We start from the raw sequence: 20,411 nt of genomic DNA, 5'->3' as shown, positions 1-20,411 counted from the left end.
TCCCTTCTAGAGACCTGTTACTAGGCACTGCAATATACAGTTTTAATCAAGAGCATCATAAGTACTCAGAGTGCACAGTATTTTCCCGTTTCTTTTATTTTCTCTTTAACACCTGCAGAACTAACCATGAGACATCTCTGCAAATCTCTCCTTTTAAGATCCGAGTAAGCTCCTCTCTGTTTTGGACTCTGATCTGTGATCTTCCTGAGTAATCCAGTCCTGATATAAAGCAGTGTCAATGTGACAAGACTTTGATTGCTTGTGCATTGCAAACACAAGACGTAACATTTAAGTAATCTGGTTTCATCCTGGTAATTCTAGGACTAACAAATGTGGTTTGTCATGCACCTGACATATTACAGCTCCTTGGGAAACCTAAGTGAAGGAAAAGAAGAGCTGGGAATGTGGGAAAGCACAGTCTTGGCTGATGAGCAACCGCACAAACATCATTTGCCAGTCTTTTCATTGATGGCCTTTTGAGCATAGGAAACATAAAGACTTTGCCTGATTTGGCATTATCTATCAAGGTCTGAGCAGAGATGAGAACTGCAGCAAGTGCTCTCGAGTTGCCATGGATGGCCCTCTTCCTACAAGCCCTTCAAACTTACCCAGCGTATTTTTAGACTCCTTTGTTTCAGAAAGGGAAATATTGCGAGCTCCTTTGGGCAACATAAACGCTCCTCTTGTCTTCCCTTAAACAGAACACCTGTGGTTAGTGCTATGGGAGCCCAGTACTGTTGTTTCATTGACTACATCTGTCAGCCAGATGGTCTATGCGCGTGTAAAGTACAAATTACGTGGCGCGTTCAATTGCTTTTACAGCCGGGTTAGACGCATCTAGCAAATGTGAATAGTCAATGAAAGCCAGACCAGTCAAAATTCAGGTAGGTGATTTTAAGCGGGATACTTGCAGATTTCATTTTCCAGAAACTTGAATTCTTTTTGGCACCTCTTGCTTAAATGTTTTCCTGTTGGAAGAGGTCAATTAGTCTTTTTAACGACTAGTTTGCCAAAGTTACAGTAAAACAATAAACATTTCAAAAACACTTCTATCACTTTCATAAACATTTGCTACTAAGTAGCTTGTTAACAGTGGTCTGCCTGGAACTATCTCTTAGCACTGTCTGTCCTTTGTGTTGTCCGCTTTCCAGGCGCAGAAAATACTGCGCACCCCACCAGATGATGCAGTGGTTCTTGGTGGCCCACAGGCAGAAACGCCAAGCCAGAACATAGTGGGGCTAGTAGCTGGCCTCTTGTTTGGCCTCTTTGAATCCCAGGGAGCCAACCAAACCACAGGGTCAGGCAGTGAGCTCTGAGCTGCAAACCATTGGTACAGACAACAGAAACCAGAGTCTTTAGAGAGCTCTCACCGGGCTGGATCCAAAGTTGTGACATGAATATCCTCCTTGCCCTCAAATTCCAATTGTTTTCTCAGTTTTGTTTTTTATCAGAAATACTCTTAGAAGACCAAGCACTGATTTCTGATGATGACTTTTTTCTTTTTTAAAGAAAAGTGCAGTAGCTGCCAGCTGCAGAATTACACAGCCCTACATACGAGGCTCAAGTTACAGTTTTAAATCCATTCCTCCCAAATTTTGAATGATTCTTGTGTTATTCCATGTCCAAACCATTGCCCTCCAGGGAACCATCCCTTTCAGAAAGGCTCTCTACTGTAATTTGATAATTACAATCAGGAAACTTTTCCAATTGGTTTGTAATAAGTATTTTTCAGGAGAATATTTTATGTGTTTTATTTCCAGCTGCACATTAACTTATCTTTGACCAAGTTTAGTTTGGCTGCTCACTGTCCATTAATTTAATTATTAACGCTGCACTAAAGCTTGCATCATGGCAGCAATTACAAGCCTCTGAACTGTTAAAGCAGATATTCACATGATCTGGCCCTTAGCTTATCACACTTAGTTCTATCAGACAGATATTCCTGATATAACTGCTCCCAGTCACTCAGGAGATGCACTTCCCTGAGCAGCTTCCCACATGAGTAAAAGAACAACAACTCAAGCAATACAGGAAAGCCTTTAAATACAAAACAGTCACAGCTAAATGTACAAGGTAATACTGCCCCAGCTTAACAAAAATGTGAAATACAGATTTATGAGGAAGTCCAAGAAGACCTTGAATTACTGCTTCTGTTGATATGAAATGTGTTGCAAAATACCCCAGAGTGGAGTCTGAAAATTGTCACCAGGTCATTCATAGTTCTGAGAGACCACAATGCTATCATTGGATCTCAGCCACCCGAGTTAAAGGGTATGAGAAATAAGGATTCCTGACAAAACATTTTTATATTTGATATGGAATTCAGCTGAATTTATTTTTCATTTGTTTATTTGACCAAAGGGTTGTAATTTGTGGGAAAGCATCACAAAAAGCCCATTTGACATGTGGATATTTATGCTCATTTCGTATGCACAAAAATTCAGACTTCCATTTAAAAGTCTTGAGTTTAGATTTGAGAGGAAAAAACTTGTCAAAAGCTTAATTTTTAACAGGAGAAAAAATGTTTCCTTCAGTCCTCCTACAGACAGAGAGATGCTACACCAGTGTCAAGCAAAGTATCTTGATTTCTCCTGCACTTTACTGTGAGAACAGTTTGGTTCTGTTTAGCAAAATTCTGTGTCTCCCCCCTGATCACAAACATCGTCTGTCTGGGCTTCGGCATTCACAAAGTAGAACTATACATGCTCTGCAGGGTCAATATTTCTCCATACACTTGACTGGTCAAGCTTTCTTCTAACAGGTCCTTCAAAGGATGGAAACAGCTCACTGCTTTAAAGATGTAATTTCTTTATCAGGAACGAAACTGGTTTTGCAGATCAACTTACAGCTTGTGTTTCACAGCCTTACAGTAGGCTGCATTTCTGAGTGGTCTGCAAAAGCAGTGAGAACGACAGAAACACTAGAGACAAGAAAAACTATATGCAGAGGCATGAAGATGCTATTCCTACCGAGCTTTTTGGGAGTGCGGGTAAAGGTTCCCTTCACAGTTCGGCAATGAGAGTTATCCCCGCCGCAGACACCACACTTGTCTTCGACCTTATTGGAGCCAATTTCCTTGTCACAACCCACTTTCTGCAGAAAGAGAAGCAAGTAAAATAAAAAATCAAAAGAGGGTTGGTCATTGGTTTTCAGTTTTAGTTCCAGTGAGTTGTCAGTTAGTGATCTATTTTATCCAAACACAAATTTCTTGCACATCTGGTGCTAGACAACAGTTGTCATGCAAAAATTAAGACGTGAAGCTTTATAGTCACTATGCTTGAAGACTAAGAAAGACAGGAAAGACAGAAAAATAGACAGAATTCTTTTCATATATGAAACTAACTGTAAAAAAGGCAAATGAAATGATCCATTGAGGAGAAATTGAGTGTTTCCATGGAACAGGTCTGTGCCATTGCTCTCAAGTTATTTAAATCTCAAGGAATGTTGAGGAATATGATATGGCAAATATTTAATGTAGAAAGATCTGCAAGGTCTTATCTCTGCCCCATGGCTCTGATCTATCGTAACCAGAGCTCCTCTGTTACACAGAGCAACCCAAACACAACAACGGCCTTGGGCAGTTGTCACTCACCACACATTCTCCACGGACACAGATGCTGTAGGGATCCTTATAGGAACAGCGAGTCCCATCGTGTGCCAGTTGTTTCATATAAGCAACATCTCCTGTTTCTTTGGATTGGCAATACAGGTGACATCTCTTATGAGCTGGGTAGCAAGGAAAGAGAAGCAACTGTATAAATTACAGCAATCCAGATGTGCTTCAGAAAAATATCCCACTAAAGGAGTGAAGAGATAGAGAGAACCTGTAACAAATGGCTGTGGAGAAAAAAACCCAACTTATTTGCTTTTCTGTGCAATAGAAGCCTATCACTTTGAGATATATTCTCTCAGAAATCAGTTCCCTTCTCAAAAGGCTCCTAGGACTGGGTTTTTGACTGTTCTGAAACCAGCTTTCAGTCTCCTTCTGAGTTTACAAACAGAGTTTATAAAACGATTTTACAAGGCTGAGTTTACAAAATCACTGGGATGCAGAAAAATGACAGCAGAAAAACAAGCCAGGTGAAAAATGCAGAGAATTTGGATGTCTAACCTTCTTTATCCTTTTTTGAAAATACCAGCTGAACACCTGTTTCCTGCCTGAATCTAACTCCTCAGTTACCCATGCAAAGGTATCTTAGAGGTATCTGTGGAAGAAATGCCAGCAACTCGACAACACCTTTCAGTGAACTAGGAATCTGGCTTTGTACTTGAAGCTGCCCTTGTCACTTTAGGTTATTACTGGGTTAGGTTAATGTTAGTAGTGAAGACTGATGGAATTAGGCCAAGACGGATGGATCTATGAAAGAGTGGGAAATACCAAGAGGGATCCCTCAAGCAGTGCCAGTAGAAAAAAACTGCTAACACTTTCAGCAGCTGTGGTCAAACGTTGACCCTCTGCTTCCAGGTAGATGAAGAGCTGTACAAGAGAGAGTTACTCACCAACCAAGCATCAGCTTTGCACACTTTGCCCCAAGAGCTGGGAGCCAGGGCTCAGCAGTGCGGTGCATTAAATGCCATGAGCACCCACCAACTATTCCAGTAGCTGAGAGCCTCAAGCCTCTCATGACATCATATTCTCAGCAAGAGGAGGACAGAAGCAGGGCAAGCTAGCTGGCTTCAGGTTGGGGAAATGACAATGGTCTCACGTGGCTCCTGCTCTTTCCTTATGAGGTCATCTTTTTTTCCTGCTTTTTAGTCTCACCTACATTCACTGATTATTTCTGGTCTCTGCATAGTTGATGGATAAGACCCCCAGGAGCTCAGGGAGGTTCCTGGATTGACCTGTAATAAAGGCAAATAACAGAGCTTACAGTCAGGGTGTTCATAAGGCAGCCAGTGGTGCTTGCTGTTCTGATACTCAAAGTGGGAATTGCGTTGCTGACATTGCTGTGCTCTGAAGTCCTCAAAGTGCTTCGGGCACTCCTCTGTATTGCACAGTTGAAACTCAAAATTGACACCAGCACAGTCTTCACCTCCATTAATGGGCCTGTAGGAATAAAACATTCAAGAGATTTTAAAATAGCCTGGACATAAGCTCTGGGGGATTTTTCTCTGTCTTAGGTGAAATTTCACACTATTTCAAGAGACAGTTGTGCAAAAAAGGCATGTGAAGTGATAGAAGTGGAAGCAGAGCAGTTAGACTGGAGAGATACACACTTGCAGTACAACCCCAGTGCTTGCCTGTGCATCCCCAAGGCACATGCCAAAATGCAGAAGTAAAACATGTGCACACATATGCTGCCAACAATCGAGTAGAGATGATCTAAGTTTACCCTGCAGCTTGCTGAGCTCACATGTTCTGTGCTCTTCACTCTCTTACACATCAGCTAAATCCTTGGAATGGTTTTACACAGGCTTTCCTCTGGAAATTCTTGGATTCTCAAAAAATTACTCTGGCTCCAGCCATATTTCAAGGGGCTTGAACCGAATGTGAATTTTGCCAGACTCCATTCAAAGCATAAACACTGTTTAAAACTGACACCTAGACTGACTCCTGGTCGCCTGGAACTACCACCTAGCCAGGAGACCTACATTGGATTGTTGCACTGGCGTGTTCGAAAGCGAACTCCAGTTCCACAGGTCCGTGAGCAGGAGCCAAATTTTGTCCAGGGTCCCCAGTTGCCATCCTGTTTCAGCTGGTTAGCATTCTTCCACATGCAGTGACCTTTGTAGCACCACTGGGGGAAAGCAGGCAAGGAAAACAGGTGAGAATAGAAACAAAACCCAACCAAATAAATGTATAATGGCAGCAAAATGAAGAGCCTGAGCTCACAGAGGTGAGCTCAGGCCCACCGAATGGGCATCTCAGAGAACAGACTGGAAGCAGAGACTTCCCTGGGGACGAAGGAGGTGAGGGTCTACATACTGTGGGCCCAAGAGTAGTTGATCCTCCTCCCTGAAGGCTGTCTGGTCCTGAATGCTCAGGAAGCACTGCCAAACCTGAGCCTCAACCTCTCCGTGGGCAGACACTTGGAGCTCAACACGTTCCACCCTCCACTTCAAGTCTTTGTTTCATTTGAGTCCTAGCCACTGACACCTTTTTGAAGGAGTTTTTGATGTTCTGAATAGTAGCCTGATAGAGTTTTTGCCAAGGATTAGTAATTTTTTTCTTTTTTTCCCCCCTCACACTGGCCAAATGTCCCACTTGTGCTAACAGGCTGGAACAGAGGGCTAGTCACTGGGCAGGGTGGTGTTTTGCTGCTGGCTAAGGCATACTCAGATGGTATAAGGAGCCCTCCTGTATCTCAAAATACATGGCATTTGCTAAACAAACATTTATTTGAGTATAATTTTATAATTAAAAATGAATTAGCAGCAGGACACCCACTAATGAGGATATTAAAAAGGGAGCTAATCCTAAGCCTACACAAACATTTAGTCACAGGATGTCTGGACCACAAGCACTAAGAAGCAGCATTATCTGCTACCATGGATTCCTAAAGACACTTTATGGACACTTAGCATATGAGCAAGAACCCAAAAAAGCATTAACAAAAAGGCCACAGAAGAGGTTGAGAATGAGTTACACCTCAACTGGGGTTTCTACGTCTAAAATTTACTCCATACTATGGCAAACCCTGTACAGTTCACAGAATATCTCTTTGGGAGAGCACAGCCTCTCTTTTCCCTTCCTCTGGCTCCAGGGGATGCTGGGCAATTCCCTGTTTTCCTCTGTGCCGTTCAGCCCAAAGGAATGCAACCGCTGGGTGGTTTTTTTTCAATATAAACACAGCAAAAACACAATCCTCACTTTTCCAGGGGCACATTCTGTGCCGTCGAGTGGAGGTCCTTTCTTAGTCTTACAGAAATACGGGTTATCTGGATGGCTGCACCACAACTGCTTGCACGGGTCAAAGGTCCGGAACTGAAACACAGAACATTTATGAGACGAAACTCAACATTAGATTAGGATAACGATTTGAATATGGATTCAATCCACCCAGTGAATTCACCTCACACACATGGTTACCAATAGGTACCTTTAGAGAGAAAGGGTCATGCTTATTCCCTGCATCTCCTAGTCCTAAGCCGGTAAGAGAAGAAAATGAGGAGACACTCAGAAATGGGAAGAAAAGGAGAGTTCTTTTTCTATTCATCCTTGGGATCACTACCACACGTCTGTGTCATGTGGACTGTGCTGCCATTCACTTGACCATTAAACCGGATGACTGTGTTTCTGTCTCTCCTCTTTATAGATCTGCTTAATGACTCTTCAATTATGAGAAAAGGTGTGTACTGCAGCTCTTGAAAGAGCCCAGACACCAAACTGCTGAATGAAGGTTTGCTTCGAACATACCGCTGTGCACATTTTATAGCCAACACCAAAATCAAAGCGGCACTGTTCGTCCATGGAATAATTGATGCCTGGCAGTTCAGGAAGCTTGGGCCAGTCATGCTCAAAGGGGTCATCAAGAAGACAGTCATAAGAGCTGTGGAAAGATATGCAGAAAAAAAATATATTGAGAAGACGCAATGATTTGGGTTTTTTGATCAGCAAGATGAATAGATACATACACAGAGGGAGACTGCAGCCCACAGGGTAGAGAACTGTTTTGTCTCCAGACATGCTCACACATGCTGCTTTCTCTCTCCCACAGCTTTTGCTAGTTCTCTCTCTGAGTTTAGAGCTTCATCCTGACAGTTTCATGGCATAACTTTCACAGCATAACTCCTAGAGAAATTGAAACTCTGCTTCCCCAGAGTATCAATCACAGAATCATAGAATGGTAGGGGCTGGAAGGGACCTCTAGAGATCATTCAGCCCAACCCTCCTATTTAAGGCAGGTCTACCTTGATCAGGTTGCACAGGAACATGTCCAGCTGAGTTTGGAAATCTCCAGAGGAGGATACTCCACACCCTCTCTGGGCAGCCTGTGTCAGGGCTCCCTCACCCTCACAGGAAAGAAGTTTCTTCTTGTTTTCAAGTAGAACTTTCTGTATTCCAGCTTGTGCCCATTACCCCTTGTCCTGTCACTGGCCACCATAGAAAAAAGACTGGCCCCATCTTCTTGACATCCACCCTTTAGGTATTTTTAAGTGTTGATGAGATTGATGAGATTGGCCTTCTCCAGGCTAAACAACCCTTACAGCCTTTCCTCATAAGGGATGTTTCAGTCCCCTCATCATATCTGTAGCCTTCTGCAATGGGAAGACACATGCAATGGGGTCTGAGTAGAGTACAGTTTTACATGAGAAAGCATTGCTCCTGCTTTGAAGCTATTCTAATACAGCTTTGAAGGAAAAAAAAAAAATAATGGCAAACAGATGACCAGAAAACCACTCCAATGGAGGAAGCCAGAAGTGGAGATGGTGGTGTCTCACCACTGAAGCACAGAGAAGCCTACTTGTGACTGCTCCTTTATGCTGGCATTGCCTCTCCTCTTTGCTGCCTGGCAGAGGCCAGCAAACTGGCCCTACATCCCAGGGACTGCCAAGATTTCTGTTTCCTTTAGTAAAATAACCATAACTGAGTGCTGACAGGTCCTTACTGTATATATCTTTTGAGCTCTTGGCCGCTGCATCTGGACCAGTGGTAACGATGAAAGGCAGCCTGCACCAAGGGAGCCATGACACTCCCCATCGCTGTCTCATCCCCACATCTGTTCCCTTGCCCATCATGCTCCATTCCCAGCCTGTAACACAGAATTGGTATCGGTCTGAGCAGTTTCTGTGCTTTAATTGTTAAAACAACACGAAAGAAAACCGTTTCTCATGCAGCTATAATCATACCTAACAGAATTGGTCTTTGCTTTCTACAAGTATCACCTGCATTTCAAACTGATCTTCTCTGATGCCAAAACACAAGGACTCTCTGAATACTCTTTCATTTATACTTTGTTTCATTTGCTAATACCAGGAATGACTTAAGTAGATGATGACAACTTCTTATAATTTGGATAAAGGAAAACAACAATTCTGCTTGTTAGGGGGCAGTTCATTCAGACACTGAATTCTTCATATTGGTATACTCATTCAACAAAAGCACCTGTTTAAACACTGAGCTAATGCAGTTATTTGCATCTCCAAGGACCTAGCATAATTAGCATGTTACATCCCTAAGTGTGGACCTCATACAGTTTAATACACAAGTAACCTGGTCACCTGCACTTGGGCTAGCCTCCTCTCAGTGAGCTGGATGAGTAGCCTGCACTACCCAAGGATGACCAAGATCAGATTCTCAGCATCGGACATGAACTCACCCAGACAGCTAACAGATATTTTTGCTTAATCAGTTACTCCCAATCTAAGATTTTATGATTCTTGAGGAGGTGTCCAATCTAACAAATCAACACCTTCAGTCAATGAGAAGAAAGAAGTTAAGGACGTTTGACAAGTGACTGTCTCCACAGCCTGGGCCTTCCAGGTTTCTTACTGATCTCTTCCTCATTCCAGGGAAAATAAGTTCCTTCTCTTTTCCCCTTCCTTTCTTCCCCTGCTTGTCTTTTCATTGCTTAAGCCACTGATACATTCCAAGGAGATGGAAATAAAATTAGGATAGCTTTCATATAGCCATCAAGATTAAACCATTTGAAGCAAGTGGGAGATGCAGTACCATGCTTTGTCGGCAATCTAATGGTAAAAGTTGGACTTACACGTGACCCGTTTCATGAGCAACAACAAAAGCTGATGAAAATCCATCCTCGTGGTTGAGAGTACAGCTTCGCACTGGGTGGCACATGCCAGTAACAGGAGCATATCCTATTGAGAGAAATCATATCTCATTCTTTTGCCCATTACATTTATTTTAAAGGAGACCCCCAATAAACTTACTACCTGAGAAGAATCTAGGGATGTTTTCTTTTGGTTGTTCCTTTTTCCTATGTCTTTGCAATTGCTGTCAGAGCAAATGGCTCAGACTAACTGGGCCTGATTCCACAGATATCTGTGTTATTTCACAGAATCACAGAATCTTAAGGGTTGGAAGTGACCTCAAAAGATCACTTAGTCCAATCCCCCTGCCAGACCAGGACCACCTACAGTAGGTCACACAGGAACTTGTCCAGGGGGGTTTTGAATGTCTCCAGAGAAGCAGACTCCACAACCAATCTGGGTACTTTCATCGCCACAAATGCACAAGATTCCTGTTTAATTAAAAGGCAGAGCAATAGGCTGAGATTTTTCCTGTGTGTTCATATTAGTACCCTCACCTACATACTGTCTGGTGCATACTGCATGCCGTTTCCTCAGTAACAGCTAAATTCTGATGAAGCATGCTTAACATATCAATCTAACCAGTTTCACTCCAGGCATGCCAGCCCAGACCTGAAGGAGAACTCAGACCCTTATCTCTCCCTGAAACGTGAAGGGAGCATGGAGGTACTGCACACAAACCTTGAAGGTGTACACCTCCAGTTGCACAGCCAAAACATGGTCTCACACAGATTACTATTTATCTGCACTGACATAAACTATAGGTTTGAAATTTACTTCCCATTATCATTACTTCCTAGAGTCATAATGATTTATGCAAGTATCAAAGCAGCTGGGATGCTATCTAGAAAAAGAAATCTACAGTGAATGACACAATACAATAAAAATAAAGTCGAAAGCAAAGTGCACTGAGTGTTCCCAGTGATCCCTCTGGACACACATTCCCACCACTCCCCTGGTATTTACTTACATCTCTCAAGTAAGAAACTTAACCTGCTATGGTTAGGTGTAAATGGCAAGGGCTACCCTGGCAAGGGCTACTTGCTTTTTAAAAGGTATGTAAAAAGAATGGAAGTACTTTCACTCCACAACAGAGTAACAAGTGCACACTCGGGCTGTACACATGGGCCTTTTTTAATGCCAGAACAGGGAACAGAAAGTTACGACAGGTTTATGTGCCTTCCCCAACAGAACCAGCTTTCAATGCATCTTTAAAATCAAATGCTTCCTTAAGTTTTGCTGATTAAGGGCCTAGATTTCTTATTTTCTCAGGATGGCATAAGAGTGCAATTTTCAAATTCTCCTCTTTTCTGGCAGGTGCTACTCATGAAACACCAAGTCCAGACAGTTTTGCTCCAGGTCAGCTGCATTACCTTGCATACCAGCAGGCCCAAAATCTTGCCTGGTTAAGAAGATGGCATGATCGTGGTGCTCAGAGTGGTTGGGGTCCGACTTCTGCTGCTGATACGCCCAGCGGCAAACATTCTCCAGGCTTCTCGAGGGATTCCCCCTTTCAATCAAGCTAATGGACTGAAAGAGCAACACATTAGACCTGGGAGCTCCTGAACGTCAGAAATCCAGAAATTTTGTGGAACACCAACCAGGTCCCTATTTCTCTCTTCCCCATTCCCTATCACTCTAAGTCATGACAACCTTCTTTCCTATGAGAAGAGAAAGCGTGTATGTTAGAAGTGACCACACATGCGTAACGGGACATCTTCAGAGGTTTTGTGAAGACATTTTGTGAAGCAGCTATTATGAAAATAACTGGCTTTCTGTGTACAACCTACGACCTGCAGGAGGAACACACAGCTTGATGCTAGGCTTGAATATGGCCATTTTAATTTCTTTTGCTGGAATTTGCTTATGTTCTGAACTGCTAGAAGACAATGTAGCTCAGTTGAGCTGAATGAGCACATGGTGGCACACACAGCCTGTATGGAGGAAATTAGTCATGTAGGCACAGGGGGCAATGCCTGACTGCTACAAAACTCTATAGTGCCAGCAAATGTGTATTGATAACACAGATTAAACATCTGGGTCTTTCAGACTTGTGCCTACAAGCTTGGTAATTTTTTTTACAAGACAAACATCCAACTGGTCTTTCAAGTCCCTCAAATTCAGTGTCTGAATAAAATGGAAGAGATATGATCTCTTGTAAAACCCTAAAGTCCATCAGTGTTTTTCTCCCACCCTGAACAATTTAACAAGCATTTTGTCTCTGGGTATATTTTACCAGCAAAATCAATGTACTGTTACAAGCAGTGTCCAGAGTATAAAGTGGAGGAATATGCTGTGACACACTAACAGGGGCATAGGCAAAACAAAGACAGGAGATGTTTACACCAACCGATTGATGCAGAGGGTGTACCAGCAAGCTCTGCTGCTCAACCAAGACAACTGCTTCTACTAAACAGATGTAATTCAGGAAGGACCCACAAGAGTTGGTCCTGCACCTGTGTCACAAATGGGACATTCATGGTCAGCCTCAGGAAGGAGGGCACACACACATTTAGCACATGCCAAGCAGGGAGAGTGGAAACTAGCTGTCTGGTAGACTTCTGTTTCCACAGCCCTTCATGTCATTCACATGGACTATAGCTACAAAGATGAAGGCAGAGAACTGGTTCAGAGGCTTGCTTACCTTTGCATACCCCAACATAATCATTCGGACCAGCACAACATTTATGTGGACACCCAGAGATTCATCATGGTAAATTTCATTCACCTGAGGAAAAAAACAAGGAAAAATGAAAAAGAGGGCTTCCAAGGCCACATATATGTTATCTCAAGTGCTTATACCATTGCAGTCCTCTCAAAAGAGTATTTAAGTCTCAAATCACTCCCATGTGGTGGGAAATGTCGTCTACGCTTCCCGTCATCGCATACCGCCTCACACAGAACATTCTGAAGCACGTGTCAAGACGCCTCTCAAGTTTAATGGCCTTTGGATCAGGGCCAATAGAAAAGGTGACTGGGAAAAAAAAAGACTTCAAGTTCAAACCCTGCAAATACTCATCTGAATGCTTCATTTCACTGCTTTGATAAACATGATGAAGGAAATGAGGTTATTCCTAAAAGCAAGGTTATAGCAGTGCGCTCAAGTTCACTGAGGGATTTAAACCAGATAGAGTTTGCTTTAACAACAGATTAACTCGTCACCATCCATCCCACGTGGCCACCTCTGCTATGCCATCTGGCCACTCTAGTGTGGATGAATTCCAGACTTGGTTCTTATTTGCTTCATCAACCATTTGTTTCCTTTCAGTCAGCTGAAACACATGAGGATGAGTATTTTAGTGTGGAGAATGAGCAAGCATATTTGTGTTCATTTTGTACAAGATTCTGCTGCCAGTTGCTCCTGCTCAAGGAAACGTGCCGTTGCCTTCAGCACAGGTTTGTCCTCAAGAAAGTATTGAGGATTCGACTTAAAGCCTCTTTTGCATTCTGAAGCTCCAGGTGGGGAAGGAGGAATATTTAGACACCAACAAGAAGGATCCATTTCTGCACACATGTAGGCATGTGTTTAGCTTTGAAGATGCAAAGAGTATTCTACGTTCAAAATTCATCTTAAAATCAATGGGTAAAGTGTTTCAAAATCCTAGAAATGCTTTGGAAATTTTCATATGAAAGTTTTAAAGTCAACAGCATTGCCAGAGTAGGATACCTTATGGGATAGTGATACCTTCAAATATATTTGATTTCTGCAAGTCAACATGTTAAAAAACTTAACCAGCTGCAGGAAAGCCTGTAACCTTTATGGGATCTGGAAAAACTTCCTACATGAAAAACAATGGCTGGCCTGAGAACATATCCATCTGTACTACAACTCCATGAGACCTCAACACTCCATCCCTCAAGAACAGCAGAAAATATAGAGGAAAGAGCAAACTTCAAGACCCACAGCGAGTCCTCATCAAACAGTCCATGACTTTGTACCTTTGCAGAGGTCTCCAATGATATCTCCTCACATCATTTAAAGGCTGAATTTTGATTTGAGGGGTTTTAGTCTCATTCTTAAAGGAAATAAAGATCAGTTGGTCACTCTTTGTCTTAGTTCTAATACCCTGATAAATTTTGGCCCCATTTACCACTTTCCAGCAACACTTGAAAAATAATAAAGACCTCAAAGAAATTAAGGATCTGGGAGTTTCGTGAAAATAAGCAAGTGATTAGAAATCAGTCACATTACTGCTCCCAAGGAAGGAAAGCTTGCATATCCTTTATCTCACACACATCCTGCAGCTCGGGAACAGCTTATGTCCCATTAGAGAGCCCAGCCACAGGACAGAAATCCAGAGGTAACATTGCAGTTCCACTGCTTGCTCACTCAACAACTGAAACATTTCATGTTGGGTTCTGTTTTGAAGATTTTTTTTTAGAAGCAACTAATACTGCTGCCCTACTTTTGAGAGACAAATTAGAATTATGTGGTCTCTCTTGCACTAAAAAGAGTATTTGTGGAAGCGAAGTTAAAACCTGAAAATTATGCAGATGGGTCAAAAATTCTCCTTCTTGAGGTCCTTCCTCATGTCTGGGAAGGTGAGAAACGTCCTGTCACCACAGTATAAATTAGGGGACATAAACATCTGCAGATCATCAGTGATGTTACTCATACTCCCAAAAACAAAATTAATATGACATTATAAGCAATTGGTGAAAAATAAATACCGCTGTTCAGAGGCTGCTATATTTGAGCAGCATTTAGAGGGTTTTTTTTTCAGTCAGGCTAAACAGAATTCAGAATTTCCCCCTTCCCCTGAAGGAAAAAGGTCATTCTGAGTTGTTTAGACTGTGGGACCTGGCACAATGATTTTAGCCCATGGTTTTGAAAAATGCAATCCTTTTTAGGACCAGCTGAGAACACACTTATCAGCAGGGCAGCTTTACAAGGAATGAGCACGTAACTCAGACTGTCTGTCTTGTGACGCAATTATTCCGAAGTTCAATGATTCATCTCATATTTTCTCCCCATTAATGCACCAGCATTGTTCCCATAAACGTTTGTGAGAGAAAAAGTGTTCACAACTTCCCCCATGCTAAGAAATAACATGTTCTCCAGGACTGACTTTCTTAGAGACAAAAAAGAATCCTGGAACAGGCCTGAAGATTCAAGTCTGCTTCAAGATTTCACCAAAACATCTTTTTTGAACCCATTCTCTGTGGGTTGCTTTGGAGGGTTCCACTACAACACTCCCAAGAGGAGCAAGCTCATATATACTCTTGTGACCAAAGCACAGGAAATTTTAGAAACCTGTAACCTCACCAGAAGGACACAAATCTCAAAAAAGTCCTGAGAAAGCCAGTGTAGACCGCAGCACTTTCAGACTGCTGTAATTGCATCTACACTGAGGTTACAATGGCAAAAGAAAGGACATTCCAAGACAGTGGTATAAATGGCATACAGAAATCACACCCCAGGAAGCTGGACTTGTCCAATCTGGACTTGTCAAATAACTCACAGATGGCCAACTGCCTGTATAGCCTCTGTTGCAGTATTTAAAAGCAAAATGGAGTCAGGCTAAATTCACGGAATCACAGAATGGTAGGGGTTGGAAGACACCTTTAGAGGCCATCTAGCCCAACCCTCCTGCTAAAGTAGGTCCACCCAGATGAAGTAGCACAGGCACACATCCAGGCAGAGTTTTGAAAACCTCCAGAGAAGGAGACTCCACACCCTCTCTGGGTAGCCTGTGCCAGGGCTCCATCATCCTCACAGGAAAGATTTCCTTAAGTTTAAGTAGAACTTTCTGTGTTCCAGCTTCATGCTTCATGCCTTGTCCTATCACTGAACACTACAGAAAAAATGTTGCCCCATCCTCTTGACATACAACTTTAAAAAACTTTTAAATATTAATGAGGTCCCCCCTCAGTCTCCTCTTCTCCAGGCTGAACAGCGCCAGATCCAGCAGCCTTTCCTCATAAGGAAGATGCTTCAGTCCCTTGATCATCTTGGTGGCCCTGCAATGGACTAACTCTAAAATTTCCCTGTCCCTCTTGAGCTGAAGAGCCCAGAACTGGACACAGGACTCCAGATGAGGCTTCACCAGGGCAGAGTAGAGTTGGAAGAGAACCTCCCTCGATCTGCAGGCCACACTCTTCTTGGTGAATCCCAAGGATTCCATTGGCCTTCTTGGCCATGAGGGCACATTGCTGGCTCATGGTTAGTTTGTTATCAACCAGGACTCCCAGGTCTCTCTCTGCAGAGCTGCTCTCAGGCAGGTCAATCCCCAGTCTGTACTGGTGCATGGGGTTGTTCCTTCCAAGATGCAGGACTCTGCACTTGTCCTTGTTGAACCTCATGAGGTTCCTCTCTGCCCAACTCTCAAGCCAGTTGAGATCCTGCTGAATGGCAGCACAGCCTGCTGGGGAATCAGCCAGTCCTCCCAGTTTGGTGTCATCAGGAAACTTCAAGTCTTTGATGAAAATGTTGAATAAGACTGGGCCCAGAACCGACCCCTGTGGAATCCCACTGACCACAGGTCTCCAACTTGACTCAGCTCTGTTGATCACCACCCTCTGGGCTCTGTCATTCAATTCAACAGCAATGTGCACAAGAAGTCAGTCAGCACTCTCCCTGGGAGAGGGATGACAACTGTGAGACTCCACGGGCAAAGCTGGGAAATATCAGTTTACTGAATGGATAAAAAATTGTTCAGACAGAATAAATGCACCCAGTGAATGAAGTGTAAGGCTGCAGTGAGGAGCTCTGGAAGGAGAGACAACTACTAGCCACAGCACTCAGTGCTCTGTGGAAACTTCCCCGTGTTCGTGCAGTATGAATGTTATGGGTGATTCCACATTCCCAAACTGATGTATTCCCAAGGCAACTACAGACAAATCAAAGGCACTCCCTTGCTAGACCTCCTCCCTGAATGAAAAGTGGCTGGACTCTTACCTGCCACAGAAATTGCTGTCTCTTAACCCACAGCCAATCACACATCCCAGAAGTTATCTTGGGTGGTTATTCTGAACACCTTTTGCAGTATGAGCTCTTGGGAACTAGCCTTCCAAATTTGGGACAGACAGCAGGCTGCAGACACATAGCTGGTTTTATGCAGCTACCGTGTAATTCTCTGTCAGGTTGCCCACCAGCACCTGCTGACTCTACCTCCACGGTGCCCAAGTAGGGGCTGCAGAATAATCCATGGCCATCTGCAGCTAAGACAAAGGCCAAAAGTCTCAAATGACTATTTGCTCAGCAAAGTGTCACTCATCATCACAGTCTCACCAGACCAGCTCCCAGGTCTGCCAGCATAGGTAGTCTCTTCTGGTTTTCAGCCACACGAGGACAAGGAGGGATTGCTGCTGCTGGGTTGAGGTACCGAAAGCCATGGGAAACCTGGACTTTTTTCTGGGAGACTCAGACTGAGTTTGCTCTCCTGTTCAGGTCCTGCCTATAGTGACCTATTTTGATAACTTTGATGAAAAGCTCTGTATGACAACAGTATTGCCTTGATTATCAGCTCTTCAGTTCCTTCTCTTAGAATCTATGGTGTCTTTGATCACTTTTTAACACTACCAAGATATTTCAACAGCAATAATTTAAGTAACTACTGAAGTGACTGAGGACAGCTACAGAAGTTTCTCTGCTGACATTTCCTGGCCTCTGCCCACACAGAGCAATTTCCTCTCCACTTACATCAAATGCCTCAGTTGACTCTCCTTGGCTTTTGGAGACCATATAACCTCAATGACCTTCTGCCCTGATGAAGCTACTCACACTCCCATGTGTGACTTGCACGGGGGAAAGTGCAGTTGCTTAATTAGTATTCTAGAGTGAAGGAATGCTGAGTAATTCAGAATTTAATGATTAATGCTATCAGCTGCTCTACTCTCCACATCACTGGAAATGAAACAGCTTTGAAAAAAATAGTCAACTACTGGTCTAATGACCATCCACAGGTATAAATCACTACATTTAATGGCAAAGAGTGAATTGTGTTCTTTTGATGACCCCTTCACGTGCCATTAGTCTTTACCACAGGTTGAAGGCAATATTAGGTTAAAGTTCGTGTAAACTGATACATGGGAAGAGCGAGTGTATGGTGACTGTATACCATAGAAACAGCTACCTCACTAGGAATCTTGACAGACAACAAGGTAAGTTATAAGCCTGGCAAAATCAAACATCATGGCTGAAGAAGGTGGCTTTGAAGGAGAAAGAGATGCCACAGCCTCAGAAGACGGGGGGTCTGGGCCATTCTCAAAGCCCCACAATTTGGCTCTGCAGCATAGTGCACCAGCTGGATGAAGGGCAAGAAGGCTGATTCCTAAACTCATAAGAAAGTCACCACCTACAGAACAGGCTATTTGCCCATAAAGAACATCCCTCAGTGCTCATTGTGATGTGGAAATGTGAGGACAGAGATGTTCTTCTGAATTGTGCATTAATCACATGTGACTTGAGAGAATTTTTAAGAGCTCAAAACTTTTATGCCACCTCTCCCTGCATTTATTTTGCATTATACCGTCTTCTCATTTCCTGTTTTACATGCATCTTGTTTAGAAAGTCACATAAAAATGACCACCACTGTTGACAGAAGTGACTAGACTGTTACAAACCATTCCTTCTACAAGAGATAACCTGTCTTTACTGTGGTGGCCCTACAGCTTCCCAGGGAAGTGATGTTCAGTTTGCCCTGGCTCTGCACTGGCATCTCCTCCCAGCAGGTGGGGCCGCAGGCATTCAAGAAAAGATGGAAGAGCTTTGGGAGCATCTATCAGCTCTGCTGTGTACAAAGTTACACGATTTTAAAACTAAAGAGACAACAATTTGAAGTCATCCTTAATGACGATCTATTGCTGACGTTTCATAAGGTATGTGGTAAAAAGCAAAATGACTCCCTGCAAGTACTGTATTGAGAGCATTTTGTTACTGACATGAATAATAATTTTTAGTCTCAATCCTCCTGATATGATGATGGTGCCACATTCCCATAAAACATTAACCAAAGTGTGGTGAATAAGGATTCTCCTCTTGCAAGAAATGACCTCAGGTCTTGTATGGCACACCACTGTGTGAGAGCCAGGACCCACTCCTGACAAGCCTACAGTCACCTGTGGGCTGCTTGGGCCCTGGGGCATAATCCAGGGCAGAATAACAGAGGGAGGGGAGGGAGGAGTGGGGCTAGACTTGCTCAATCCTACTTCAGAAGCTACAGCTTCTTTGGTGCTCCTGGTATAGGTAAGATCGGGAAAATGTTGATTCTGTCACTCCAACAAATTTAGAGGAAACTGCCCAGTAACAGAAAAGCCACCAAACTACTCAAAACAACTCCCAGGGAATGATGTTCTCCCCAACAGGAGGTTCTAGCCTTCAGCCCTCCTGGAAGGGTGGCTCTCAGGGACTCTGGCAGTCATACCGTGAGATAATAATGGTAAAGCTCCGCCTAAAAGCTAAGGACTACACTAGATTTTATTGCTCTTAACTAGATGAGCCTGTTTGGGCTCCTACCTTCCAATGCTGACCCCTGACAGCTATTTCCAATGCACAGCTGATACTGGCTTTTCCGGCCTGCTTCTTAAGCCAAGTGTACGTACTAACGTTAAGTATGAGGAAACATCTCAGGCACTTCTTTAGCTGAAACTGAACCTCCAGGCCTGGAATTACCAATGGTATGGCAAGGCCTTGCAGTGCTTGGCTCTCAGCGAGCCAGCCCTGGCACTGAGAGCAGTACAGTTGTGTCAGAATGGCACAGTGCCCAGGATAACCAGTCTTGGCACAAGGCTGAATGAATGTGATCTTATACTACTTTTGTGCTCTCTAGCAAAATAGTGTTGCTCAGGATGCCTGTACGTACCTGCTCTTTGAAAGGTACTCTGGAGCTATCTTGTACCTGCTTGCATTACACGTGGCTAATCTGCCCCTAACTTCCCTGCCTGGGGAAGGCAAGTCTCAGTGAGTTACCATCAGCCTTGCAAAAATCCCCAGGAATGCCCCTAACATACATCACAAATTCTTTCTCACCTAGAGCCTCTCATTTTCAGGAAAAGTTTAGAGTTTTAGAGTTTAGATATGCAAGGTTTGGTTCTTGGACCTTCACACCAGTAGATTCAAACATAAACCTGAACCAAAGACAAGTTCGTGTCTGTCAGGCCAATCCAGCTGTGTTGAACTGTGTCTGCTGCTGTTCAGGGTGGGTGGGACTGCAATAGCTGTGGTCCCAGCGGCTGGGGATCCTCTAGAAAAAAGCAAAGACTTGCTTTCTAGACCTGCTTTCTAATTCACTCAAGTCTAAAAAAGAAGCTTCTACTAGCAACAAAGATGTACAGTCATAAGGCATACATTCATGGCCATGAAAGTCCTGCTGTCAATTCACTCAGAGGTGATCCACAGAGCAGCCCAGGTTCAGTGGCCTGTTTCTCCTTAAAGATCTTCACTCCCAGACTCCTAACATGCCACAGTCAAAGGCTTTCTGTGTGGGTGTCAGAGGAGGGGAGGAAGTTACGATTAAATGCTCCAAAACCAAATGCACGGACATTACTCAACTTAACAGTCCCTTTTCATTGAACCAAGATTTGACAGCATCCACTCGCTTACTGTTAGAGAGCAACTCCCCTGGCATGCTGGAAGACCAAAGTGACCTGAAACACATAAGCTCACAATTACAGAAACAGTAGGAAAGACATGAGACTGAACAAAGCTTCAGGTTGTAAATCTAGCAGACTAAATTCTGGTTTTCAGTTACAACATGTGT

The 20,411-nt window shown here is 43.4% G+C and overlaps 1 protein-coding gene across 1 annotated transcript in view; it reads right to left on the bottom strand.

Annotated features, from left to right (window-relative positions):
* Positions 1–20,411, bottom strand: part of ADAMTS3 (ADAM metallopeptidase with thrombospondin type 1 motif 3) — a 121,048-nt gene that overhangs the window by 14,311 nt on the left and 86,326 nt on the right. The window contains exons 6-15 of the mRNA XM_061993785.1: positions 12,356–12,439; positions 11,085–11,241; positions 9,654–9,759; positions 8,550–8,693; positions 7,358–7,490; positions 6,812–6,925; positions 5,593–5,738; positions 4,872–5,047; positions 3,593–3,726; positions 2,970–3,093 (exon numbers count right to left, since the gene is read on the bottom strand). Of these exons, the coding sequence (XP_061849769.1) occupies positions 2,970–3,093; positions 3,593–3,726; positions 4,872–5,047; positions 5,593–5,738; positions 6,812–6,925; positions 7,358–7,490; positions 8,550–8,693; positions 9,654–9,759; positions 11,085–11,241; positions 12,356–12,439 (1,318 nt within the window). The remainder of the gene's footprint in view (positions 1–2,969; positions 3,094–3,592; positions 3,727–4,871; positions 5,048–5,592; positions 5,739–6,811; positions 6,926–7,357; positions 7,491–8,549; positions 8,694–9,653; positions 9,760–11,084; positions 11,242–12,355; positions 12,440–20,411) is intronic.

This window comes from Colius striatus, chromosome 3 (assembly GCF_028858725.1).
Source record: "Colius striatus isolate bColStr4 chromosome 3, bColStr4.1.hap1, whole genome shotgun sequence".
Classification (NCBI taxonomy): Eukaryota; Metazoa; Chordata; class Aves; order Coliiformes; family Coliidae; genus Colius; species Colius striatus.
This window is presented reverse-complemented; position numbering and strand designations above follow the sequence as displayed.